The following is a 20,174-nucleotide window of genomic DNA, read 5'->3' as shown; positions in this document are numbered from 1 at the left end:
CAAGTGTGAACCAAGCCTAAAGGACAGAGCAACTACATATATTAATGTTTTTACTCTTGTTTCCTTTATATAGTAAGAAAAAAAAAGTGGGTTGTTAATATCACCAAAAGAAAACTTTTTCTGTCCAAAAGAAGATGTAAAACTCATTTGTGTTGTGTGTTGCATGACTAAGTAATCGTCAATCAAACCATCAGCACTGAAAACTGGCCTGTGGTTACAATGTGGGTACTTGCACGTGTTTACTATACATTTATCTATATATTAGTTGGGCAAGGGTCTCTGTACGTGTCCCTTGTGATCTGCCCCTGAATGGCAATATTATCATATGGTTGGTTAATTGTTCCCTAGAGAGACTCCTCCCATGTCTCCTGATGAAGTAGATCTGTGACTGGCAAAATGCGGTGGGTACAATTCCTATCTTGCAGGAATCGGCTTAGACTGAAGGGAGATAAGAATTGTATAGAAATTAAAGTTGCCAAATCAGTGGGGGGAGGGGGCTGGGCGGGGGATCTAAGGTTTATATATGGGGGGTAGCTATGTAATATGTTTGAAGAGATTAAAGTTGTATTGTTATGTATCATTTAAAGGAGTTCTAAAAGGCAGAATGTTTTAAGATAAAAAAACCTGTGTGTAGCAGCCTCCCCAGGACCTCCTAATTACTTACCTGGACCCCATCTCTCCCCAGCGATGTCCACGAATGTCTAAACCATCCACTCCTCTTGATTGGCTGAGACACAACAGTGGGGTCACTTTTATTCCTATTAAAAGGAACGTAAACATCTCTTGCAATAGAAAAAAGCATGACGTCCTCTTAAATATGAGATCTGGGGTCAAAAAGACCTCAGATCCCAGATTTAGACTAAAATGCAATAATAAAAAAAAAAAAAAATGTAAATTTGAAAAAATGACAACAAAAAAAATGTGCCTTTAAGACGTATGGGCGGAAGCAACGTTTTGACGCTGCTTCCGCCCTGCTATGGTATAGAGATGGGTGGGGACCATCTTCCCCTCACTCGTCTCCATACCCAGCAAGGAAGAGGACCCAATCGCCTTTGCCGCTACCAACGGCCCCGGTAAGCGGCGGAGGGCGCGGTAGAGCGGCGGGAGGGGGGCCTCTCCTGATACCGATAACGGTGATCTTTCGGCGAATCCACCGCAGAGCCCACCATTATCGTTTACAGAACCGCTCACTCAAGAGATGGATATCTCGGTTGTGGCAACAGCTGCTGCCGTTACCGAGATATCCATCTTTAAAGTGGCGATGTATCTATGCAGTGGGCGGTCCTTAAGTGGTTAAGGGGGTGTGTGACGGGGCGTGTCCTATGCCTACACACATTTGCTAGTAGGTGTCCCTTATTCCCATCTCAAAATGTTGGGAGGTATGCTATTGTTGCTGGCTGCAGGGGACTTATTTTACTGCCTTTCATTAGCAAATTCCATACAAACTTCGCACCAGAAATGATACTTGGTTCCGTATTATGTAGGTAGGGGAGTTGAACCAGGAAATGGTGCTCCGAGGTGGGTAGGGAGAAAATAAAAATCCCTAGACAGAACATAGGACTCCTGCTGTGATGCAAAAGAAGAATAGAGAGGCTGAATTTGTTGGTCTTGTGAAAAAGCCAATTTCCCAGCCATCTCCAAGACTGACCCATTTAGATTGACTCGGCAGCCAGGAAACTGGTATGTTCAGATAGGAAGGACAGCAATGACTCCCCCTTTAAGATCTTGTTCCCCATGAGGACCTCAAGGGAAGTTCTGTTGCCCTCCTTCCTCCCTCTGGGGTTGTTTTGGGTCCTCTTCTTACTTCAGTCTCGTGGTGGAGTAGATTGGACACATCTATGTACATCACGGATCCCGTTCGCCCCGTTATTCGGTGGGGTGGTACCAATTACTCAGCATTTCGTAGCCATTAAACCTTTTCCAGAGGTGGGTACAATGTTTAAAAAATCAAGGTGGTTTGTCTTTGTGTCGTCATGTCCACCATCCTTGGGGGGAGGAGTTAAAGGGTCTCCGCCTGTGAGGGACCCACATAAGTCACATGTGCCATATTATGATTCCCTTTATATAAGGAAGTTAGCAAGAGTAAGGAGCTTTAGATGGAAGCACAGCGAGCAGGTGCACCAGTTTGGAGGGAGGGGGCGCCATTCGTTGGGAAGGTGGTCAGATTCATCATCACCGCCCTGAAGTAGCAGGCTGGCTTGAACCTGAAGCTTCACACACAGGTGCATTACGTACAATCTGATAAGGAATCAGACAATCTATATTGCATAGAAGAATCACAAATTTGGCTCCAGTAACCTCCAGTCATATGCACCCCCCCCCCTCCAGCTATGTCACAGATTCATTATACAGTAACATTTTTTATCCCACTGGGAGATACAAACACCCTCATTCATTGGCTGGCCGGACCCCCAGATCCTTCCCCCTCCCGCAATCCCTCCCCAGCTCCCCACAATTCAGCCATTGTGCATCATGCTGTATTAGAGATGGGACAAGGTGCCAGGCACACGATGTACACAGCAAGGCATGCAGAGGGACATTGTTGGGTCATGGTCAGTACTGCCTCGTGTCCCCAATCCCAGGAACCAATCAGCGCTATCTACACCTGGAGGAATCCAAGATTCCAAAGCGAATACGATTTTATGAAAGTGTTTGGAAAATGCAGCAAGAGGACTAAGACTACCTAACTTACATTCACAATGGTGGGGGCGGAGTCTAAACCTCCAGGTTTTAGGCCCCCAATAAAAGCCATTATCTTTTATCACTGAAAATATTGATAAATCACAGCTTAGTACATAGAGCCTTTTTATAATTTTTTTTTTAACATAAAAAACTGTTTTACTTAAAATATATTTTACCTTTTATTGCTGGAATTTTAAAGATATTTTTAAATAATAACAAATAATGGCAATGTAAAATATATATATATATATATATATATATATATATATATATATATATATATATATATATATATATACATACACACACACATACCAACAGTATCTCACAGAAGAGAGTACACTCCTCACATTTTTGTAAATATTTTATTGTAGATTTTCATGTGACAACACTGAAGAAATTACACTTTGCTACAATGTTGTGTAGTGAGTGTACAGCTTGTATAACAGTGTAAATTTGTAGCAAAGTGACATTTATTCAGTGTAGTCACGTGAAAAGATAGAATAAAATGTTTACAAAAATGTGAGGGGTGTGCTCACTTTTGTGAGATACTGTGTATATATAATTCTAAATTTTAATTGTATTGCTGAAAACAAAGGTCATCACAGCCTAGTGAATACAGCCTTTTATAATCATTTTGTTTTTCTTAAAATAACATTTTTCATATTTCATTGCTGAGATTTTAAACATACTTTAAAATATATGTTATGAAAGTAAAAATAGTGTGTGTATATATATATATATATATATATATATATGTGTGTGTGTGTGTATGTGTATGTGTATGTGTATGTGTATATATATATATATATATATATATATATATATATATATATATCAATCACATTTTATATATATATATATATATATATATATATATATATATATATATATATATATATATATATATATATATATATATATATATATATATATATATATATATATATATATATATATGACAGTTTAAATATATTTTTATTGTACTGTTGAAAATAACATCACAGGCTCATAGAGCCTTTTGCCATTTTGCTCTTTTTTACATAAACATTTTTTTCACTTAAAATATATTTTAAATATGAATTCTATTGCTAAAATGTTAAATGCGTTTATAAAAACAAATATTTTTAAATATTACAATTAATATGAAAATTACAATCATCACAGCTTTGTGAAGAGAGCCTTTTAACAATATTTTTTTTTTTCTTTACATAAAAACATTTTACCTAAAAAATGTTTTTAAATTAATTGCAATGAATGTTTTTATGGAATGTGACGTGCATCAAAAATGGGAAAATACAATTTTGAAACATCTTGCATGAATGCCACAATTTGTGTGCCATGCAATTGAAATTATTGTATATATTTTATGTGCATAGAATAAGCGTTTTAGCGTGCCAAACAGGAGGCGGCGCAGGACTAGTAGTTAGTCCTGCATATAATACAATCTAATATTTAATTTTGTACTTGGTGTCCCTTTATTACAATAAAATCTTGTTTAGAATGCTCCTGCACCCCCACCCCCTGCAGTACTGACCATTCCCCACATACACAGCAGCCAAACTAACAGCCAGAGCAGCCAACCGTCCCATGCCAGTGACAATGGCACCCCCTGGCTGCTGTGTGACTGTATTACAAAGGATGAAGCAGGTTAGAAGATGGCAGACTACCTTGTAGATTAGCTTTGGTCAAAGCATCTTTGTTAGCCAAGGAACAAAAACAAAGCAGATGTTAGTACAGCAGTGATTTACGAGGTACCCCTAAACCTCATGCCCCTCAACAACCACCAGCAGATGGCAGAGCAGCCAGCGAGTCCTGCGCACAAGCAAAGCTCACAGTGCAACAAGCGAGCTGCCCTTAAAGCGGAGGAATGTCAGCACCCGAAACCTAGAACCATCACCTCGTCGCCTGCATCATAGGAGCCCCGGGGAGTATAGAAACACACAAATACATTTTATAGTTTGCATTGCTACATCTGCTATCTGAGCTGGAACATCGTACAACCAGAGAAGAACATTCCACCCCATTCCAGGGTGTCACAGTGTAGAAAGATTACCCGGAGTACCTTACTAACCGTTACCTGGACCCTCTAATCATTCTGCATGAAGCGCTTCCAGGGCTGCCAACACTTTGATTTATGTCCCTTACAGTAACTACATACCCAATGTTGATGTGCTGGAATTATTTAGAACCTTTTCCATTGTGAACACTACTAATCAACCTAAAGTGGAACTCCAGCTCAAACCTTTATCAGATTTGGATGGCGTGCAAAGGGGCTGGAACATCTCTCAGACTTCAGTTTATCTCTGTGTCCCCATTAGGGAGATTTTCCCACTTCCTGTCCTGGTGATCAAGACACGAAGACACGTCATCCTAACAGAAATATAGGGGAAATCTTCCAGTAGGGTCACCTGATCATAGGTAGAATTTCCTCACTGCCGGTTGTTTTTGTGCGACAAGCAGAAAGAAATCTCCTTAACAGGGACAGCAATAAAAACCTGAAGACCCCATCACCACCCCATCTATAAAAGGAAAAGCAATAGTCATTGGTGGATACAAAATAACATTTCTTAACAAAGTTGGCCATGGTCTTGTGAGCCTAACCATGAAATTCTAGAAGACATCTACCCAGTCTCCCTGCCCACACTCTGTATATGTTCAGGGCCATCTTTATTGTAATAATCCACCCGCTTTGTACAAACCTTCCTGTCTAAAAATGAGCCTATTCCTTCTATCCACTGTTTCCATTAGGCCCCGTACACACGTCCGAGAAACTCGACAGGCAAAACACATCGTTTTGCTCGTCGAGTTCCTTGTGAAGCCGCCGAGGATCTCAGCGAGCCAAATTTTCCCAACGAGGAAATAGAGAACATGCTCTCTATTTGGCTCGACGAGTTCCTCGACGGGTTTCTCGGCGAAAAGTGTACACACGACCGGTTTTCTCGGCAGAATACGTCTCCCATCGAGTTTCTTGCTGAATTCTGCGGAGAAACCTGGTCGTGTGTACGGGGCCTCAAGGGTAAAGTGTCTGGGAAACAAAATCTAAATTCCAAAAGTCAGTACGGGGGGGGAAGAATGATTGGGTACAAAATAATCAGCCAAGTATTCCTTGGACTACCTGGATTTACACATCGACAACCACATCCTATAGCAGCCATCAATATAACCCCAGACAGAGGACTTCAAATATTCTGGAAGCTGGGGGAACATGTAAGAGGAACCCAAAAATAGTGGAATGAGGTAGATTGATGAGAATGAGATGTCAGTAAGTGAGGATTGCTGATCCATCGCTGGTTTACCACTGCAGTACTCAGCACCAACCAATACCCCTATTAAATTTGAGGTGGGCACCAATGATTTGAATCACTCATCAGCATCTTAAATCTCTCAATGACTCCGGTGTTAAGATTTTCATGGAATAGTTTGGTTCTCTGCTACTCCCATAATTGTAAGATTTCCCCACAATAATTTGAGTCTCTTTCACATAAACCATATTTCTCACAGTAGTCTGTGCCTCCATCCCTTCCACAACACCCTTCCGACCCTCCCATTGTTAGGACTGGGATATGAACACACAACCTCTACTGCAACCAACAGTGGCTCTTCTTGCTGAGCAACCCGAGATGCTAGACAGCATCCGGTCTGATCACTTCGATACCCTTGCCTTTTAACTCCTTACTTCTCTCAAACTTCCTATTTAAGCCATGCCTTTACGTATCCTGTTTGCCAGATAATTGTGCTCTCTCCAGCTGATCTCTTGCTCCTTGCAAACCTGCAGATGTTTTAATCTCCACTCGTTACTGACCTTTAGCTTGCTCCTCGACTACGCTTCTGCTTGATCCCAACCTGAAAACTATTCACCATTGACCTTTGGCTTGTTCCTCAACTGTACTTCTGCTTGATCCCAACCTGCTACCACTTGTTACCAAACTTTGGTTTTGTTTACCGACTATGCTTCCGTTTGATCCCTATCTGCTATAGGACCCCGGCTTGCTCACCTCCTGGTGGGGGGATCCTAAGGACTGTGACCTTCTACTAATACGCAGTAAAACCTCCATCATCAGGAACTCTGGCGAGTACTGCCAGAATGACCTGCAAGTGTACCCCTCCAGCTGGTCAGTGGGAGCCTCTCTACTGCTATAGTTCTTCGACACTGATAGTGACGCCTATGTTAGATTTTCCTGTAATTGCCTGTGTCTCTGCCCCTCCCACAATTTTATTTCCCTGCAGTAGTTAGTAACTCTGACCCTCCCACAATGGCAACATTTCCTTGCAGTAGTTTGCATCTCTGCCCTTCCCTCAGTGGTGGGACTTCCCCACAATAGTTTGTGTCTCTGCCCCTCCCAGGTTAGATTTTCCTGTAGTTGTCCGTGTCTCTGTCCCTCTCACAATTGTGAGATTTCCTCTTGTAGTTTGTGTCTCTGCCCCTCCCATCTTAGATTTTTCTGTAGTTGTCTGTGTCTCTGCCCCTCCCACAAATGTGAGATTTTCCTGCAGTAGTTTGCGTCTCTGCTCCTCCCTCAGTGGTGGGACTACCCTCACAATAGTTTGTGACTTTGCCCCTCCCACAATGGGGAGATTTTCCAGCATAGCTGGATTCCCCAATTTCTTCTGATCCTACAATATGAAGAATCTATGCGGGAGATGACACCACTATTTGGCTGTGCAATGGTTTCAGCAGTTGGGTAGAAATTACATTTCCGGTGAGAGGTCTCGTCATTGAGTAAACATGAGATAAAAGAAGCTGACATGGGATTCAGCTTCTCCGGCAAAGCGTCAGTCTTGGGTGGTGTCAACCTTATTATAAGCTATAATAATAAAATAACAAAAGGCAAAATAAAGAAAATGGTTGCAAAAGTGAGTAGATTACAAATTATATCGGAAAGTTCGGAAAAAAGAGAAGTCAGCGGGGCAAAAAAAAAATAATCATTCAACAGATCAGCATTTATTGTATTGGCAGTGATGGCGGTACAGGGTAGCCAGGTATAAGTCACATGACTGTTGACAGAAACATTAACAGTGTGCAAATTATCTGAACTGAAAATATTTCACAGTATTTGCCACAAAGTCTTCACATTCTTATCTGGCTCACTTTGGGCACCATAAAGAAAATTGGCATGGCGTGCGAACGTTCTATAAAATGTGGGCACACCTCTCATATCTGATTTGGCCTCTTCTACAGGCAACATGTGCCAAACAACCCAAATATTCACAGTAAAAGAAAATGAAAATGGCTCCAGTCCATTTCTAATTCAAGATTTTTGCAGGATTTTATTTCCAAACTGGCTGGCAATTTTAGCATATAAAAAAAATATATAGAAAAATAACGATACTCCATGAATTCTGTTCTATTTGAGAATGTTGTCAGGGAATCAGGAGGGTCAGTGGCTGTCAGGGTCTTTCCGATTGGTCAGGACTTAGGAGGATGGTGGAGCAGTTCACCGTGATGGAGGAAGATGAGGGTGAAAAGGGCCGTAGTGAGGATCAGAGTGAAGAAATATGATGGGGTGGAGGTGCAGGACAGGGATGCGGATGGGAATGTGATGGAGGCGTCAAGGGATGAATTGAGGGGTTCCAAGTAACTAGCGTTGCTCTTGATGTAGATGGGAGGGTAATGTGGCTTCGTACCTTCACATCCACGTTCACTCTGCCCACTGCGGTGCAAAGCGTCATTGATCAAGTCTGGTAGGCGTCCGTTGAGGTCCACAGAGGCCAAGCAGCCTTGGAAGCCTTCCCGAGAGGCCACCAGTTTTGGCAAGTTGCTGTACATGCTCTGCTTCAAACCAGCAATGTACAGGTCACCTGGAAAGAACATAGACATTAAGAGAAAACTTTCTGGAAAACAGTTACAACATTACGCCATCATACACAAATAGGTAGATTCACAAAGAGTTAGGCCGGCTTATCTGCAGATAAGCCGACCTAACTCTGAATCTACGCCGGCGTTTGTTTAAGTGTATTCTCAAACAGGGATACACTTAAACAAAGCTAAGATAGGCCGGCTTGCGCAGTTCTATCTTAGCTTGCAATGTTTCTGGTGGCCGCTAGATGACGCTTCCATTGCGGCCGGCGTAAATTATGTAAATGAGGGGATACGCCGATTCCCGACGATTTACGAGCGTACGCCGGGCCTACACCGTCGAGTTACGTCGTTTCCGTAAGGGATAGGCCGCCTAAATTTAGAGCTATGCTCTAGTGGACTAACTATTAAGTATGGTCGCCGTTCCCGCCGCGAGGTTCGAATTTTTTGCGTTGTTTGCGTAGGTCGTCCGCGAATCGGGAGTTACGTCGTTTACGTCCGCGTCGAAATCAATAGGGCCGTACGGCGTACTTAGCCGCAATGCGCCCTGGGAAATGTAGTCGCACGGCGCATGCGCAGTACGCAAAAACTTCGAAAAACGTGAGGTCAAGCCTCATTTCCATAGTACACGCCCCCAAACAAGTCATTTGAATTAGGCGCCCTTACGCCCGCTCGTTTTAGGCTACGCCGCCGAAAATTAGCAGGTAAGTGGTTTGAGAATCACTAATAGCCTAACTAATTTACTGCGGTGTAGCCTAAAAAGACTAGGCTAGGCCGTCCTAAAGTTAGGCGCCCCTACGTGAATCTACCTAAAAGTTCCTTGAGCACTAATAACTGTCAGCCGTATACGTGGGTATACCAACCCTGGAAGAGATAGAGAGGGCTAAAACCCTGTGCGGCTGCCAACCACTGGAAGGATGGATAACAAGAGACAAAAACAAAGAAGCAGCGCTCTGTGGGTAAAGCATTAATACCTGTAGACCTTTAACTAAGTAAAAAGTTTATTTTTAGAAGTTCAATAAATTAATAGCAACTGACAATAATAAAAACTTGCAGAGGTTGCAAAGGCAGCCATGGAAGCATGTAGCTAATGTAGATACCAATATTCAAAAATTGTTATGAGAAAAAAAACTGTACCACTATAACATCCAAGTGGGAAAGGGTCAATGTGTGAGGCCTCGTACACACGACCGAGGAACTCGTCGTAAATGAAACATCGTTTTCCTCGAGTTCCTTATCAGGCTTGTGGAGAAACTCGACAAGCTTTCTTTGCGGACACACTGTCAAGACCAAATCTCCTCGTTCTCAAACGCGGTGACGTACAACACATACAATGGCAGGGGAAGTCAGATTCCACTGGCACAACCCTTGGGGCTGCTTTTGCTAATCTCATGTTACTGCGTGTTAAAGCGGTTGTAAACCGCATATATAATTTTTTTTTTTTTTAAACCTGCAAGGCAAAAGGCATAATCAGCTAGTATGCACCGCATAATAGCTGATTATGAAATACTTACCTCGGAACGAGGTGTGTAGCACTTACCTGGTCCACGCAGAGCGAGATGTCATCTTGCTCCGGCGTGTCTTCCGGGTATCGCCGCTCCAGCGCTGTGATTGGCTGGAGCGGCGATGACGTCACTCCCGCGCGTGCGCGCGGGAGATTTAAACGCGGCAAGGTCCGACGGCTGCCGGTCCTTTCGCCGTGGATCCCCCCTGCGCATGCGCCGCTGCAATCAGCGGCGCATTGCGAGGGGAATATCTCCTAAACCGTACAGGTTTAGGAGATATTCTTTATACCTACAGGTAAGCCGTATTATAGGCTTACCTGTAGGTAAAAGTGAAAAATAAGGGTTTACAACCACTTTAAGTAAAAGTTTGGTAAGAGACGATTTGCACTTTTCAGACTGTTACAGCGTGACAAATGTGCTATCTCCATTACAAACGCTACTTTTACCGAAGGTGCTCTCCCGTCTCATACTTTATTCTGAGCATGCGCGGGTTTCTAAGCATACACACGAACGTGTTTCTCGTCGAAAACCAGCCCGACGAGGAAATTGAGACTCCCGTCGAGGAAAAATAGAACTTGTTCCCTTTTTTTTCTCGTCGAGTTCCATGACAGTTTTCTCGATGAAAAACATACACACGATCGTTTTCCTCGGCAAAAAAGCTCTGCCACCAAGTTTCTTGATGGATTCTGTCGAGGAAAACGGTCGTGTGTACGAGGCCTTACAGTTTTTTCTAATAACAATTTTTTTATATTAGTTTCTACATTAGCTACATGCTTCCATGACTGCCTTTGCAACCTCTGCAAGTTTTTATTATTGGCAGTTGCTGTTTATTTTTAGAAGTGCAATAAATTAACTTTTTACTTAGTCAAAAGGTCTACAAGTATTAATGCTTTACCCACAGAGCGCTGCTTCTTTGTTTTTTAAACATTATGCTATGCACCTTTAGTATTTTTTCATACTAACGACGAAGATTTAAGCTTATTTTCCAGCAGCTCAACAGATTTGCAGCATGGGAAGACACGGGCACCTAATAGAACACTTCTATCATTTTAGGACAACTAAAAATAAAATAAAGACAGATGTTACTGTGGGCGGAGCATAGTGCGGAATCAGATAGACTAACTGGAGTACCCAAGCTTCTGACACACACACACACACACACACACATACATACATACATACATACATACATACATACATACATACATACATACATACATACATACATATATATATATATATATATATATATATATATATATATATATATGCCAGTGACTGCAGGGTGTTTTTTTTTTATTTTTTTAATTATACTTTATTATTTAATAATATATATTTTAAAATAATAATACCTATTAATTTAGCTTTTTGAGTACATCTGTATCTTTGGTGTTTTTTGTTGATTTTTTCTCAATATTTAATAATATTTTGTAATTTCATCTGTATTTTTAGCAGTTTTATTAGTCACAATTCATAATATTTATTTATTTCAGGTACTTATATAGCGCCGCCAATTTTCGCAGCGCTTTACATATACATTGTGCATTCACATCAGTCCCTGCCCTCAAGGTCCCCAACACACATTCATACATATACTAGGGCCAGTTTAGACAGGATCCGATTAACCTACCAGAATGTCTTTAGATTATATAAACATCATGTTTATTATTTTTCAAGAAAAGATTTTACAATCGGGTTTATTTTTTTTTTTTTTTAATGAAATCCATATAAAAAATGTTAATGATTTATGTATGTAGGAGTTGATACTTCGTAATATTGATTGGACCAATAAAGAATTTTTTATTTACCATTTCCTTATGTAGCCATATTTGTATAGGGTTTTTTGGTGCCTTGGTGAACTAATATAATGTGTTAAAAATTCTGGACTACTAGACTTTAATAGATGACAATTATTATTTTCAAGAAAAGATTTTATGGATTAGCATGATTTTAATTTTCTTAATTTTTTGGGGGGATGGTGCCTCTGTAGGAATATATTTGATTTCACGTTTACCCCATAATATTTTTTGAAAATGTAGTCCATTTATAATTAAATTTGATTATTTTTTATATATGAGTTTCTAATACTGTTTAGACCAATATAGTTGTTTTTGTTTATATTCAATATTTATGTACCCATATTTTCATGTTTGTTTTGTAGCCCTGAGGAAGTGGGGTGCTCGTTTGGCCCCCAAAACACACTGAAAATGTTATGCTGTGAACGTATTTCCTGTAACCAAAGAAAAATTTGCGCCGTCTATGACCTGCCTAAGAACTCTTTTTATTTGCTATGTCTTCATTTGGAAGTGATTATAGGTCAACTTTACAGGGACAGTAAGTGGAGGTAACAATAGAACAAAGGCTTTTGCTCCAAGATTTGGGTTTTTAACCCTCAAAAGGCACATCAGAATTTCCACTCAGAAAACACACAGAATGGAGACCTTCCAGCTGCCACTTTCTTTCATTTATTATGGTCCTTCCCTGTCATAATAGGATACTGGACCCAGATGGTCTTGTTTGTTAATAATCGCAAGGGTTCTCCACTTACTCTTTGCCCCAAACAATGTATACAGGGCCTCCTTCCCACCTCGGAAGAGGATAACCCCCTCCATAAAATGCTCTTTACAGCTAGATTGATAATTGCAAGGGTATGGCTTTGGGAATCCACACCAACCTTTCAGAGCTGGATTGCAGCTATTACCTTACAAAAAAAGTGTTGTATGTCCACAGAGGGTGCCCTACCAAATACCATCTGTGATCTGGAACAGATGGTTGGAAAGCGCCTCTACATGCATCGAAGAAGAACCAGCTGTTCAAATTGGGACTAGGTTAAAGACACCACAATCCATTTGAAGTGGGGGGGTTTTCATCTTAATTTTTATCATGTTTTGTAGACTGATGTACAAAATGTTTTCTAACCCAATTATCGTACAGCTTTACATGATGAATGTGGGCAATGCTACACTCTACTTATGTGTATGAACAGGTTATTGCTCCTTGTTCAGTTTTGGTGCTAAATGCACCATCATATTTTCACTTTTTTTCTTTTATTAAAGAATTTGTTCTTTGTCTGAAAAAAATAATGAACATAAATCCTTTATATAATAAGATGTTATGCCTTCTTCACTCCAAAAAAAAAAATGTCTGTAGTTGAGCTTGAATTCTTTAGCACCTTGCATGGCATGACTGTGTGTACAATAGGAGATGCTTCACGGCTAATATAACAAAATGAGTGCAAGAGCTGTGACATTACCCATAATTCTTTATTACTTGTACTACAAGCTCCAGTTGTCGCTTACCTTTTAGATCAAGGTTTTTAGCTCCATTTATGACCTGCGTGACGGACTTGGCATCCACCTTCAGTGTGTGCGTATTACTGTTGTCTCGGGTAATGACCACATGATGCCACTGATTGTCATTCAGTGGCCTGTCGCTGTTCCCCTTGATGACGTTAGGGCCATTTCCAAGATCAAACACATAGTGGATGTACCTGAGGAGAGATGACACATATGAGTTCTCATTTCTGCCGGATCCCCAAGCCTACAGAGTTCCCATCTCTGCCGGATCCCCAAGTCTAAAGAGTTCCCATGTCTGCCGGACAGCCAAGCCTACAGAGTTCCCATCTCTGCCGGACCCCCAAGCCTACAGAGTTCCCATCTCTGCCGGACAGCCAAGCCTACAGAGTTCCCATCTCTGCCGGACCCCCAAGCCTACAGAGTTCCCATCTCTGCCGGACCCCCAAGCCTACAGAGTTCCCATCTCTGCTGGACCCCCAAGTCTAAAGAGTTCCCATCTCTGCCGGACAGCCAAGCCTACAGAGTTCCCATCTCTGCCGGACAGCCAAGCCTACAGAGTTCCCATCTCTGTCGGATCCCCAAGTCTAAAGAGTTCCCATCTCTGCCGGACAGCCAAGCCTACAGAGTTCCCATCTCTGCCGGACAGCCAAGCCTACAGAGTTCCCATCTCTGCCGGACAGCCAAGCCTACAGATTTCCCATCTCTGCCGGACAGCCAAGCCTACAGAGTTCCCATCTCTGCCGGACAGCCAAGCCTACAGAGTTCCCATCTCTGCCGGACAGCCAAGCCTACAGAGTTCCCATCTCTGCCGGACCCCCAAGCCTACAGAGTTCCCATCTCTGCCGGACCCCCAAGCCTACAGAGTTCCCATCTCTGCCGGACCCCCAAGCCTACAGAGTTCCCATCTCTGCCGGACCCCCAAGCCTACAGAGTTCCCAACTGTGCTGGACCCACAAGCCTACAGAGTTTCAACTTTTGCTGGACTCCTAATTCTTCTGAATTCCCACCTCTGCCAGACTCTTAAGCCTTCAAAGTTATCACCTCTGTGAACCACTTATCTCGATCCAGGGATGTTGCATAAGAGCCTTGGCTGGCCAGGACTCTACCACCTTATTGGCTGAGACAGCAGTGGGCGCCATTGGCGCCAAGTCAGTGAGCCAATGAGGGGAAAGAGGGGGCCAGGAGTGCCCCCCAATTTGCCTGCTGTGGGGGGCACTTGGCAGGATGGAGGGGCCAGGAGCGCCGGCAGGGGACCCGAGAAGAGGAGAATCCGGGCACCACTGCACAGAGCAGGCACGTATAACATGTTTGTTTGTTATTTTTAAAGAAAAAACAAGACATTAAATATTAATTTAAAAATAAGACCTTATTTTAAATAAGCTGTCAACCAAATAATTTTGTGTTTTCTTCACCCAGTTCCTGCCATATTCCTGGGAAGTTCTAAAATAACAATCTGGAGGTTGGTGAAATCAACATCCAGTAAAGTGGCTTCTGAGATTATGAACAAACGTTCTTGACAAACAAATGGCTGAATTTATACAAGGGAAGCGGGAACACTACATGTCAGTCCACTTTTACAGCTCTTCTCTAATCCTAGGAATCCTTTTTTCTCAAGTTCCAAATCTGGGAAGTTATAAATGTAGGAAATTTGACTAAAATATCTGAACAGCTAACTGAAGAATTATTAAAATCAGGTCAGAAAACAAATTTGATTTCCTAAAATAGCTTTAAAAAATTATTTTTCTGGAGTGGTCTACTATTAGGACCTTTGATCTACAGTCAGGGTTCTTGTAAGAAAGTGAACTTTCCGCTGCCTTTGTGTTGGGTTACCGGACAGGATTTGTATACTGTGCACCCCACGTGCCTTCAAACTTATGGAGTGATACTGAAAAACTCAGAAGGGACTCTCAGTTCTCAATATCGTCTGAGCTCTTTCCTTTAGCAGTCTACAGTTACCTTCACCTGACCATCATATCTTCACACAGATACAGTAACCCATCTGTACAATCATATACTGTATATGCACAAGGGAAAAGCAATTATTTGGAATTTTTATTATTTCACTTTCTTCCAAAATTGCAATGTATTGTAATTGAATATTATGATTTTAACCTTTTAATTAATTTATCATTAAAGTGTATCTATAAAAAAATCCTTGGGGGTGATGATTAAACCCCCCCCTTCTTTTTCTAATGTCCATTTTGGGAGATTTTCTTTCTGGACCCACAGACACCACAGGAAGTATGAGAGAAATCCCTTAGATGGTAACAAATGTCCCTGTTAAAGATTTTTCCTCTATTTCTGTGGAAACTTTTGAATTTTCCATCACTTTTGGTTACATTGACAGTGGTGACCAGGAAAAATAGAGGAATACATTTTCCCAAACTTTATTCACTCTATTCAAATGCTATAAATTGTGAAGTGATATATTTTGAAATTATAATATTTAACGCTTAATTCAAAAGTCTACAATTGTCTTCTAATGTCTCCCCAAAAATGTAACTTGTATACAAGTCTACTTGACCCATTTTTCAACCTCACATTTAACCCCCATAGTCACTTCCTGATGATCCTCATATCCCACACAGCCAACATTAAATTTCTTCCACCCCTCAAGTGCCCCAATGACTTCCTGAAGCTTAAAATCGTCCCAATGAAATTATCACATGACGCACTAGCTCACCCATTCGTTCTCCTTGTACCTCACAGCCCCCCCCCCCCACATAATCTCTGCTCCTACCCCTTCACCAGCTCCACTGCGATGAAATCATTGCCGTCCCCGCTGTTGAACAAGATGAAGCCGTCGGATGAGATGGTCTTGAATTGGAAGAAGAGATGCATGGAGGTGTAGGCCTGAAGGGTGGAAAGGGTCAGGTAGCTGGCCTTGGTCCTAAAGGTGACAGGGTCAGCAATGATAGGGCGCAGGCCAAACCGTGCTTTCAGTTCGCAGAAGTCGATATCGCCATTCTTGCACAGGTCGATGTACAGCAAGCCGTTGAACATTAGGCTTTGGAGATGCCCGATGAACTTAGAGGGCACGGCCGAAGCAAATTTCTTTTCCGTCATGATGCCAGTCTCAATGTTGTGGAATTCCAAGCGGGTGTGGTCACCCGCCATAGTACCTGAGTAATGGAACCAAAACCAACAGTGTCAGGTGATAATACTGGCGACTATGCCTGCAGATACCGGAGAAAGCAATCTAATGGCTACAAGTCCTTCCAATAAAATTGTATGCAATAAATGTACTCGTCATTACAACTACAGCGGGTTTCACTGTCAACACAGAATATGCTCTAAACTGTAATACAAGCCTGCCCTCTGCTGGTAAAAATTAAAAATGCATTCTAGCAAAACACCACAATTTAACATTTTTTATTAGTTTCCTTATTGAAACTGTTCCATATCTCACATTGGAAGCAACAATCCTATTTTTAAATAGCAGCATAAAATGAATAGACATAGAACAATCATATAGCCAATTCTATCTTCCCACATACCCCTCTCGTAATCTTCCCTCACCTTCCCAAAAACCCACTCCCATCTTCTTCCTTCACCTTTCCTAATCTTCCAGAAACCCTCCTACCCCCATAATCTTTTCTTTTCCCATACTGGTCTTTATTATCTTCCCTGAACTTTTCACAGACCCACCCGCCTTATCTTTCCTCACCTTCTTACAAATTCCCCCTTATCTTCCTTTATTTCCCCACATTTCTCCCTCATCATCCCATCTTCCCACAGGCCCACCTTCATCATCTTCCCACAGCACACAACCATCACTATCCCATCTTTCCACAGACCCACCCATGTATCACCTTCCAATATAGACCCACCTTGATCATCTTCCCTTACCCAACACTAGACCTGTCATCATCGTCCCACCAACCTGACCTCATTTTCTTTTCCTTAGACCTGCCATCATCATCTGCCTTCATCTTCTCACTGACCTGCCCTCATTTTCCTTATCTTCCCCTAGACCTGCCCTCATCATCTTCCTACAGACGCGCCCTCATAATCTTCCCTCATTTTCCCTTAGACCTGCCTCATCATCTTCCCTCACTTTCCCTTAGACCTGCCCTCATCATCTTCCCTCACTTTCCCTTAGACCTGCCCTCATCATCTTCCCTCACTTTCCCTTAGACCTGCCCTCATCATCTTCCCTCACTTTCCCTTAGACCTGCCCTCATCATCTTCCCTCACTTTCCCTTAGGCCTGTCATCATCTTCCTACAGACCCACCTTCATCATCTTCCCACAAACCCCCTTCTCTTCTACACTCAGACCTCCCCTCACCTTATCACAAACCCACTCTCATCATCTTCCTATAGACCCACTCATGTTCTTAATGAGCCACCCTCAAAATATTCTCTCATTTTCCCAGAGACCTACCCTTGTCATCTTCCCAGAGACCTACCCTCGTCATCTTCCCAGAGACCTACCCTCGTCATCTTCCCAGAGACCTACCCTCGTCATCTTCCCAGAGACCTACCCTCGTCATCTTCCCAGAGACCTACCCTCGTCATCTTCCCAGAGACCTACCCTCGTCATCTTCCCACAGACCTACCCTCGTCATCTTCCCACAGACCTACCCTCGTCATCTTCCCACAGACCTACCCTCGTCATCTTCCCACAGACCTACCCTCGTCATCTTCCCACAGACCTACCCTCGTCATCTTCCCACAGACCTACCCCCGTCATCTCTCCACAGACCTACCCTCGTCATCTTCCCACAGACCTACCCTCGTCATCTTCCCACAGACCTACCCTCGTCATCTTCCCACAGACCTACCCTCGTCATCTTCCCACAGACCTACCCTCGTCATCTTCCCACAGACCTACCCTCGTCATCTTCCCACAGACCTACCCTCGTCATCTTCCCACAGACCTACCCTCGTCATCTTCCCACAGACCTACCCTCGTCATCTTCCCACAGACCTACCCTCATCATCTTCCCACAGACCTACCCTCATCATCTTCCCAAAGACCTACCCTCATCATCTTCTCTCATTTTATCACAGACCCACGCTCATCGTCTTCCTTCATCCTCCCACAGACCTACCCTCATCATCTTCCCAGAGACCTACCCTTATCTTATCTAATTTTATCACAACCCCACTCATCGTCTTCCTTCATTTTCCCACAGACCCAATCTTATCTTCCTACAGACCTACTCTTTACTTTATCTTCCCATGGATCTGCTCTCATCATCTTTCATCTTCCCACAGACCTACCCTCATTACCTTCCATCATCTTTCCATAGACCCACCCACAACTTCTTCACTCATCAGCCTATAGAGGTGGCTCATCTTCCTACAGACCCATCCTAATGAGAGATGAGGGAAGGTGATGAAGGTGGCTTCATCACCTTCCCTCATCTTTTCACAGACCCACCCTCATTGTCTTCTCTTCATCCTCCCATAGACCAGCACTCCCATCTTTTCTCATCTTCCACAGACCTGACTTTATCATCTTCCCTCATCTTTCTATGCACCCACCCTCATTATCTTTCAAAAGATGCACCCTCATAACCGTCCTTCGCCAGCCCATAGACCTGCTCCCATCATCTTCTTATTACATCTTCCCACAGACCTACCCTCATCATCTTCACATAGACCCACCCGTACCATCTTCCCATACCTTCCCACAGACTCACACACAGCTCACCTTCTGCTACATCATCATCCACGGTCAGTTTTAGGGTCTTCCCTCGCCGGACCACTCTCACTGTGTGCCACTCATTATCATTCAGCTTCTGCCCCGCATACAGAGTCTCTGGCCCCTTACCTAACATACGGTGGGAGAGACATGTTACCGTCAGAAGACACAACATACATGAGCTACAAAATGTCAGGACAGCTCACACCAGTGCAGATCACCCCTGAACGTTATCACCAGGCAGCGCTGGGATCTTTAGTGATCTCCTGACTGTACACTATCAGGAGAAGTGTGCAAGGTGCTGAGATCTACAGTGTGCACAGATCCCCTGACTAAATATTAGAAGTGCTGGGATCTATGTGGAGGGATCTGACTGAATAATATAAATTACAGAATTTATAATGTAGCGGGAATCTGATCAGATATTATCAGGCTGTTTTCAATGTACAGAGATCTGTTAGGATCTTATAATCAGGACAGGATCACACAGCGCTGGATTCTGTATCTGCTGAAACAATTGAACACACGTGTATAATATAAGTCATAAGTTATACATTTCTCAGTGATAAACATTTGATACTTTTACCATTGGTACAGTTTTAAAAATACAGAGCCACCACCTGCAGAACAATGTAGAGATGTACCATACAACCCATGAGAGTCTCACATCTTCACCCCGGGCAGAAGGGCCGTATACTGAGCATGTAAATATTCTGGACCTGAAATCCACACTGGCGTCACCTCCTCTAGATCCAAAGCCCTCAAAACCCTCAGGAAAAGAAAAACTTTTTCTTCTTCAGAAGAAATGTCTAACTTAAAGGGCCAGATTCAGGTACGACTTACGCAGACGTATCTTCTGATACGCCGCGTAAGTTCTAGGATGCGCCGTCGTATCTATGCGCGTGATTCAGGGAACAAGATACGCCTGAATTTTGGCTTGATACGACCGACGTAAGTCTCCTACGCCGTCATATCTTGGGCATTCTATTTACGCTGGCCGCAAGGGGCGCTTCCATTGATTTACGCGTCGAATATGTAAATGAGCAAGATACGTCAAATCACGAACGTACTTACGCCGGTCGCAGTAATCTACGCCGTTTACATAAGCGTACGTCCGGCGTAAGTTTACCCCTCATAAAGCAGGGGTAAGTCATGTTAAGGTATGGACGTCGGAACAGCCGTCATATTTTACGTCGTTTACGTAAGTCGTACGTGAATGGGGCTGGGCGTAGGTTACGTT

The 20,174-nt window shown here is 42.8% G+C and overlaps 1 protein-coding gene across 4 annotated transcripts in view; it reads right to left on the bottom strand.

Annotated features, from left to right (window-relative positions):
- The window catches only part of NRXN3 (neurexin 3), a 546,212-nt gene that overhangs the window by 229,210 nt on the left and 296,828 nt on the right, over nt 1–20,174 (bottom strand). For all 4 annotated transcript variants that reach the window (XM_040333785.1, XM_040333786.1, XM_040333788.1 and 1 more), the window contains 5 exons: nt 18,944–19,063; nt 16,024–16,405; nt 13,287–13,477; nt 8,311–8,484; nt 4,353–4,379 (listed from right to left, as the gene is read on the bottom strand). In XM_040333785.1, coding sequence (XP_040189719.1) covers nt 4,353–4,379; nt 8,311–8,484; nt 13,287–13,477; nt 16,024–16,405; nt 18,944–19,063 — 894 coding nt within the window. The remainder of the gene's footprint in view (nt 1–4,352; nt 4,380–8,310; nt 8,485–13,286; nt 13,478–16,023; nt 16,406–18,943; nt 19,064–20,174) is intronic.

The sequence above is a fragment of the Rana temporaria genome, chromosome 13 (assembly GCF_905171775.1).
Source record: "Rana temporaria chromosome 13, aRanTem1.1, whole genome shotgun sequence".
Classification (NCBI taxonomy): domain Eukaryota; kingdom Metazoa; phylum Chordata; class Amphibia; order Anura; family Ranidae; genus Rana; species Rana temporaria.
The sequence above is the reverse complement of the archived record's forward strand: the minus strand, read 5'-3'. Positions and strand labels throughout refer to the sequence as shown.